At 40.3% G+C, this 8,233-nt stretch overlaps 1 protein-coding gene across 6 annotated transcripts in view; it reads right to left on the reverse strand.

Moving 5' to 3' along the window:
- The window catches only part of dennd5a (DENN/MADD domain containing 5A), a 33,823-nt gene extending 25,879 nt beyond the window's left edge, over positions 1-7,944 (reverse strand). For all 6 annotated transcript variants that reach the window (XM_013908517.1, XM_005724330.1, XM_005724333.1 and 3 more), the window contains exon 1: positions 7,683-7,944. In XM_013908517.1, coding sequence (XP_013763971.1) covers positions 7,683-7,782 — 100 coding nt within the window. In that variant the 5' untranslated portion in view covers positions 7,783-7,944. The remainder of the gene's footprint in view (positions 1-7,682) is intronic.
- Positions 7,945-8,233: the final 289 nt, after the last annotated feature.

Raw genomic sequence — 8,233 nt, forward strand, 5'->3', positions numbered from 1 at the left:
GACTGTTTTCTAGCGACATCACCTTCAAAATAAAGCTTTTATCAGGCTACTGTGACCTGTGAGATCCATGAAAATCAGTTAACACTGCTTTTATAAAATGACTCAGTAATGACACGTGCACACAGACAAGAAACGATCGCTTTCTCAAGTCTGGAGGATTGCATTAATTCGCTCTGCTGCACATTAGCATTTTACCAAGAACCCTAGCTAAACTTTTTGAAAATGATGGATTAAAGTTATATCAATAGGAAACATCAGATGGCAAAAGTATCCGCTGGATTCAAAAGTCTTATCCTTTTTTAATCGGACATTAACAAAAGTGTTGACTGACGCGACAAACAGGTTCACATTAGAGTCCTCAGTACAGACACACAGATCCTGGCAAGGGAATAAAAGTCTTACGGATTAAGTGCTTTAATCTCTTGGTTACTTTCATATCCAAACAGCCCACGGGGAAGAAACTAGGCCAGGAACACATCTCAGACTACAAAAACCCCAGCAACTGAAGGCAGTAAGATTATTAATTAAAAATAATTACATATGGTGATAATTCATAACAACCTTATGTAAAGCACTTAGGTGTCATTTGATTTTCCTTAAGCAAATGTAAAATGCAGCACAATTGATGAAAAATGGCATCTGCTACTCATGAGGATGTAATGTAGGTCAAACTCAACGACAGAATGCAGACATGGAGCACGATGGATTCAAGCTGATTGTTAACCCGTTCAGTAGTACAACAAACATCTGGAAGCATCTGGCTGTGCAGCAAATAAGAGATGGCATGTTCTTTTAATTTAAATAACAAAATCAACTTAAAAACAAACACCTGGCTCTTAAGCTACTACAGAAAAGTTTGTTGACTGTGAAACTCATGAGCACAGATGAGCAACGCCTTATAGGAAGCCACAACAAAACACTGCAGAGGTGTGTAAAATAAAGCAGGCATAACAGTCCTTCCCAAAGAAAACACATACGAGGGTCTAACGTTTCATTTGCAAAAAACATGCAGAGCTTTTACTAAATAAAGGCGGCTTTGAATGAAGAGTAATGTTACTCAGATTAAATTCCAAGAAGTAAAAATTAACCCTGCGAGTTCTAAGTTATCCCTACTTTTGACTCTAAAAGGGGCGTCCACACAGCAAGCGATGCACTCATTGCTCATCACTTTGTCGTTGATGATCAGTCATTAGTGGACATTCTAGGCTCCAGTTGCCTAGGTAACCCTCAAATGTAATTACCACCCTGTCGTAAGTCAATATGCAGTATCCTGCAATTTTACTAGTAGAACTTGAACTTCTCACATCGAATTTGATTAAACTTTAGTTCAAGTCCCGCCCATTTCCCTTCACTTTCACTTGAAGTTGTAGAAAGTCACTGACTTCCTGTTGTCTTTGGTTGGCACATCACTGCTAGTCGTTTCCTGTGTGGATGCCCCTTGACTGTATGCTCTCAGAACATGTACATTTTTAATTGTTTTCCCAAATTCAAGTCAAACCAAGTTTGTTGCTTTTCTCCAAAACTCTGGGTTAGGGTTGTGCTCATCACTTGTCATGACCTAGATGTCACAGTGCAAACAAAGAGTCTATGGCAAATTTACAAAGCTTACAATTCTAGAAAAATCTCCATTTATGTAAATGCAACGGCCATAATTAAATGCTATTTTTAACATGTGGCTGGAAACAGCCACAGTTTTACAATATTAAATTTGAGCTTTATCAAAAACTAAAAATATCATTCCCAGATTTGCATTTTCCACGGCTGTCCACACAGGATAATGTGGCTGTTGTGTTACATCATGAGGCTTAAGTGAAGCTGCCTGAGACAGGTGTTCACTTCAGCTTCATCTTTATAATTAAAACTAATTACAAGCCAACTGCCTCACCTGGAGAAGCCATTTGTTAACATAAACACCAACAGACGCTACAGTGTAAACATCATCTTCCTTTGTCATATTCTCCAGCTAATGGACTGTGATGTAATAGAGTGTGGACCGGTAGCAGTGGGAGTAGAGCGTCACTGAGCTCCTCATCCTGCGAGCCAGGGACCACCCACAGCTCTGCATCCCTCCTGTGATCACGAACACACACTCCTACTATGGCACGGTTCACTAGGCTAGACATAAAGGGATGCACCTCCCTGACTGTAAAGCTATATTCAAACACGACTAAACTCCCTGCAGCACAAAGTGTTGTACAGACTGCTGACACGTCAAAACAGCTCAGCAGCAATAACGTCGACACTCATTCACCTAGCGGGCCCGGCACTGGCAGAACATGATAGCTCACTCACAGCCTAAACTCCCCGCCATCACAGCTCATGGTCCCCTGTGTGCTTTCTGTGAGTTTAACAAAAAGATAAGTTCGATTTTTCCCCCCCCCCACTTGATGATTTCTAAGCCGACACCAAAGTTGCTGCCTTATCGCATTCAATTTAGTTGTTAACATGACTTAAAAGTTATTAGCCAAAAACACCAGCACGGTGTTTCTTAGTTAGTCTGGAGGTAAAAAAAAAAATGTGTTTAACTCTGGAACACTAGTTTGCAGTTTTGTAACGCTATCACTAACGTTGCATATATTTTACCCGAAAAAAGATCGTTCCCATTAAAATACATTAAGGTACCCTATTCACATCTCATACAACCCTATAAAAAAGGGTCTAAAATTAATGAAAGGTTAGGGACTGATTAATGAAAAAAATCCAACAAAAAAATAAATAACAGAACTGGGAACTTGACTATAAAACTTTTTGACCAGTGGAAATTACCATTAAGTGATCTTTAGTCATCGCATATGTGAAAAATCCCCCTATGCTAGTGTTTTAGGTTAAGAAAAATGTCGAGATGTCAAGAAAATCCCATAACAGTAATTGACCTTTTAATAAAAACACTATCATTACACAGTGGTACAACATACAAAAAAAAAAAAGGACAAGCTGACCGCATAAATAAAAGACAAGTTCTTTTAACTGTCAACACATCATCTGATCACATTAAACTATGGTCAATTCGCAGACTGTATATAAAAGATGGTAACCCCTATTGTTATATCACCCATTGGTTACTGTAGCCCTAGCACTTTCCATCTTTTATAACATCTATATTTGTAAATGGCTGTGTTGAGTAAGGGAAGAAACCAGCAGACACAACACCCTCTGTGGTGATTTTACAACTAGATGTTCTTTTCGGAAACCAGACGAGCTGCCTTCACTGACCCAGAGGCGCAACGACAGCAGCGGTCGTCTTTATTTATTGTAGAAAGATGTCTCGAACCCAGTAATGTCAGACTGTCAATACTTTTAATATAATATCTACACCAACATCAATAAAAATATCTTCCCTGGATATAATATTATACCACGACAGGTTTCATTTTTTTTTTTTTCTCCATAGTAAAGTTTTCAACTTGTCATACAAAGGAGAGCTTATCACAGTGGCTCCGTCTTTAAGGTAATTAAGCTGAAATTCAATAACCACTGAATTTTAACTCCCACATGTTGAACACTGCAGTAAAACCACCATCACTCACCACTCAACATTGTTACACTCTTGTACAGTTGCCAGTAATAGTGTTATTAGCTACAATGTAACTGCTAGGTAGTATTCATTCCCTCTTCCCTCAGGAAAACTGTCTCTGACAGATTAAATGGTCAAAATTAGTTCACCTTTGATAATGAAGCTGAAATATGGCACATAACCTACAAATACCAGACAGGCTAATATCAGCAGCTTATCTACAGAGTGGCGAGAAGATGCCGTAGGGCCATAAAACCTGGTCTAACACCGCAGCAGCCTAAAATTTCAGCACACATCTGCTAGCAGCCAGGGGATTGAACTGCGGAAAAATTTGACCTGGTGGAAAAACAACCTTTTACACAAGAATGTGCAGGTTTAATTACTCTGCCATGACTGGGAAGAATGTAAACCTTCATCATTCAGCAAGTGGAGTTTAAAAGCCATTCTACAGTTGTGCACAAGGATAAAATATTTGCCATTTTAAATCAAGATAAATGTGAAAATAACACCTGTTCTTGGATATTATGATCAGTGGGGAGTAGGCTTCCACTTTTGGCGTTTCCATTTGAAATTCTATTTTAAAGACACTGTAAATGTAATTTAATATAAAACAAAACAAAACAAAGAAACTTGGGTCTCTTCAGCTTTGCACCATCAAGTTGCAGATGCTGTGAATGTTCTTGTAGCTCCAGTAGTTCCAGCCCATTGGTAGCAATGCACAGACCTCAAAGCTCCGTAACTGCATGCTACACGCCAATATGCACAGCGGGGGGGATATATGTGGTTAACCTCAAAGCATTTGCCTACAAACTTCTACTTACAGTCTTTTATTTTTTTACCAGAACAGTTTGATATCTCCAACAGTGAGGTTGAGACAACTCATTTCAAATTTCAGTCCTGCGGGCAAAAAGTAGCGCTTTCCTCCTGCTTGATATATTAAAACAAAAACTGAGGTGTTATCAATAATAGGATCAATCACTTGGCACAGCATCTCCAGCTTAAACAGCCAGTTCTTGTATGAGGTCCCCTATATTCAGCGCCATATAATTTTAGCTGTACACTTTGCCCTGGAGGATCGCGAGGTTTCTAATAACTCTTCAAACTGCATCAAAAGCTTCACTGATGCATTTTCAAAGGGATATTTTAAAATACCGGCCAGGTCCAGAAATACACAGCTCTGAGTGAAAATATGAAAGACGACATTTTGCATTTAAAGCTTTCAGCTTTCATGTTGAGCCATTCAACCTCATTTGTTTGCCGAGTCGGATTCGGGGACAGAGAGGGAGAGAGCGAGAGAGAGGCTGCCTGGGAAATTCAAAAGAGATGTTTAGCATTTGAATAGGTGGAGCCTGTCTGCATGTGTACTTATATCCTTCAGCTCCCTGTGCTTCCAGCGTGGCCTGTGAAGCCGCAGGGTCATACATATGCTAATCAGGTCCTCCCTAAGCTGCCAAACACCACGCTGTAAGAAAGTTTCGGTCATTCTTTGTGGATTGACTGTACGTGAATCACCACTGGATCATACTGAGAAAGAGGACCCGGCATGCAGAGTTTCATTTAAATCTTTTCTTGTAAGATGCCTTCAAGTCATTTAAAATGTTTCTCAAATCTAAATATGTGCAGTTTTCTTGTTGATAACGTCAACATATACTCATTTCGGATATCACCTTTTGAGGTCTTTTAAGGTCTGTGACATACAGCTGTGTCATTACATTCACATTTTTAGGGTTATTTATTTAAAGTTGTGACTACTTCGTCTTCTTCCTCTTAATCCATGATTTCTTTCGCCTTGTTCAGATGGCCAGATCTCCTTAGGTTAAAGCCAAAACTCTTTTTGCCATCTTCTTGTATTATACATATACACACACACACACACTTCGGGACAACTAACCAAAACTGTAAACCCCCAGGTATACCTGTAGTACATGTTTAGCTGACATGATCATACATAAGCCATAACAATGGAATTTCCACACCATTTCCTCTTTTCAACTCAGACTGAAACAGCTGATAAGGGCAAGCCCCTAACCTCGTTCTACAGTAAACGGCAGCAAGATGCAGTAAGTAGAACAACATCAGTGAAGTTTGACCTCAGAGTCCCGGTTTGCATGTCGAAGCAAAGTTTCAGTCTAGTCAGAAGGCCTTAAGAGAAACCTCATCACGCACACAGAAGCATTAAGTATGCAGGCGCAATATGCAGGTGATTTAAAAATATGCAAACCCAACCTGCAAATTATATATTCATCTGTGTCTTTTCGCTTGTGTCCAAAATGAGCTGTTACCCACTCTGGGTAATTTTAGTGTCTTGAGCGCTGAGTGAAGAACAACACAGCTGTCAATTACACAATAGGGCCTTCTTAATTCGTAGCTTTGCTGCTACACAATGGTAGCAAACCACAGTTTGAAGAATGGAAATCAATCACACAGCACAGCAATATTCCCACTAATACATGGCTGTCATTTTCACAGTGTTTGCTTTGTTGCACGTGTTGAAAAGCTCTACTTCGGAACTGTAAAATGTAGCTTTATTGTATCGATGGGAGGCCAAATCGCCGCATTAGTATGGACGCTTCAGACAACTCGTGCTTGGCGCATGGTTGGGTTCAGTTAAAATGCAAAACAGGGCACGTATCTAATTTTATTTTGCGAATTCAAAGTGAATTTTGTGCTAAAGACGCAAAAAAGGAACTTAATTTAAGGAAGTGAAAATAGGAAGTTGGGGGTGCTGAGGCTCTGAAAACTAAAAGGATTTTTGGTTAGGTTATTCATCTGAGAAGAACAGACGCTTCTTTCAACCACAACAGCAACTCTGCGGGGCTCGCACTACCTGCTGAGTCATAATAAATCACACAGATACGGGAGAGAAAATAAATAACAAAAGAGATTAAAATCAACTCTTCACTGAAACTGATCCCTTTTAATCACTGGACTGAAAGGACAAGTTGAAAAAAGACAAGTGCAACTAAAGACTAAAAATCAGGTTTAAAAATGGCTTCACTACTTGGAATGGTGCCTCAAGTGAGAAGAAGCCTACACCCCTCAACTTGATCACTCTCATTCAGCTTACAGCTAGGTGACATTACAGCTCAAGAATGTAAATATCATGTTAAAAGACATCATGTGAGCTGACTGGACTGGCATTTTTCTTTCAGCATTCAGGGGCTTTCCCTTCAGTAGAGGCAGGTGCTCTGGAAACCCCTGACAATATTACCGCAAGAGAGAGAAAAATGATGGAGATCTCAGAATTTAAAAAATAAAAATAAAAATAGCACTGTGGCCATGCTGTCATCGTCCACAGATTGTATCAGAGCCCTGGCTTTCGAGGAACTCTTCATCCACAGTTTCACATGCACATATATTCACAAAAAGCTCAATTTCATCCACAAGCCATCCTCATGCAGGTAAACTCATGACAAAAAAAGGACCTCAGTCTCTAAGCAAAGCAGTATCAAGGTGTGTAAGTACATGCTGTCCTCTTATTAGATCTTTAAGCTATTTATGTAATAGTCTGTAAAGGGCTGGGTGTGCTACAAGAGGAGGAAGAGGATGGTTACATGTTCAGCGAGGGTCTCTGGTAGATGATGAGAATGTCAGAGGTGGGATCTGACCGGTAACCTTTTGTGTCGTTACCCGAGTACCTGGTCTCCTCTAGTGAAAGCCACGAGACAGTAGGACAGCCTCGTCACATGCAATTAGATTACACTGGCATCAGTGTTACAACAACACCAACCCTAATTTCCCTGTAGGCAAAGCGTTTCCTTATGTAAAATGTGTACACTGCGTAGCGTCAGCATCAATTCACACGAATACACCCGGAGTGTGAAATGCAGCAAGGACTCTATCGACAGCCTTTGAATTTAAATGCATGTCAGCGCTTTAAACGAGGCATAACCAGCCAGTAATCCCCTTCGCTCCTCATCGAGCATTACAAACAAACAGGCTGGGTGGGAGAAGATGAGCTAGGCCTGGCGTTAGGTTCGCTCTGTATTTACCCTGAAAACATACATTAACCGAATTCATAGATGACATGCACCAAAAAAGCATTACAGTCTCATTATCAACGCCGACTCTTTGTTATGATACCCGTTCATTCCTCTCTTCTTCTTCTTCTTTTTTTTTTTTGCCCCAGCATCAGCCCGACATTTACCCAGATGGCTAATGTGCTTACCGGACAGTTCGTCGGGTTCCAGCCCGCTTTCGGTGTCGAGTCCGCAGATCACAAAATAATCTGCGAACCGGCAGGAACCGGAGCTGAAGCCGGTGGTCATTTTGAGACTGGTCCGGTGGTACCCTTATCCCTAAAACAGGGAGCATATTAAAGGAACTCGGAGAAGTGATTTCTCCGTGCCATTACCGACGATACGCTGCTGCGAAGCTTGAAAATCACTACCGACACTGAGCTAACCTGATCAGCTCGCAGCAAGGGACATCCTTTCGAGCGCCTTCACAATAAACCTTTATACAGGGGGAAATCGGCCTTCAGAATAAAAGTCAAGAATAAATAAATACATATATATAAATTTAAATTTTTATATGAGAAAAAAATATAACAGCATATTTTATATATGCTAATCATATTGATTATGAGGAAGTCTATAGTACGAAACAACTATAACTCTAGTATGTCTGTGAAGGTTCTCAGTCATCCAGGTCATCGTAGTCAAAGGAGCTTGCAAAGAAAAGCATCTGGACTTCTTTAAGTTGCTTGAAGACGTTTCA

Source organism: Pundamilia nyererei, unplaced genomic scaffold (genome assembly GCF_000239375.1).
Source record: "Pundamilia nyererei isolate P.nyererei 1_Seehausen unplaced genomic scaffold, PunNye1.0 scaffold00011, whole genome shotgun sequence".
Taxonomy (NCBI): domain Eukaryota; kingdom Metazoa; phylum Chordata; class Actinopteri; order Cichliformes; family Cichlidae; genus Pundamilia; species Pundamilia nyererei.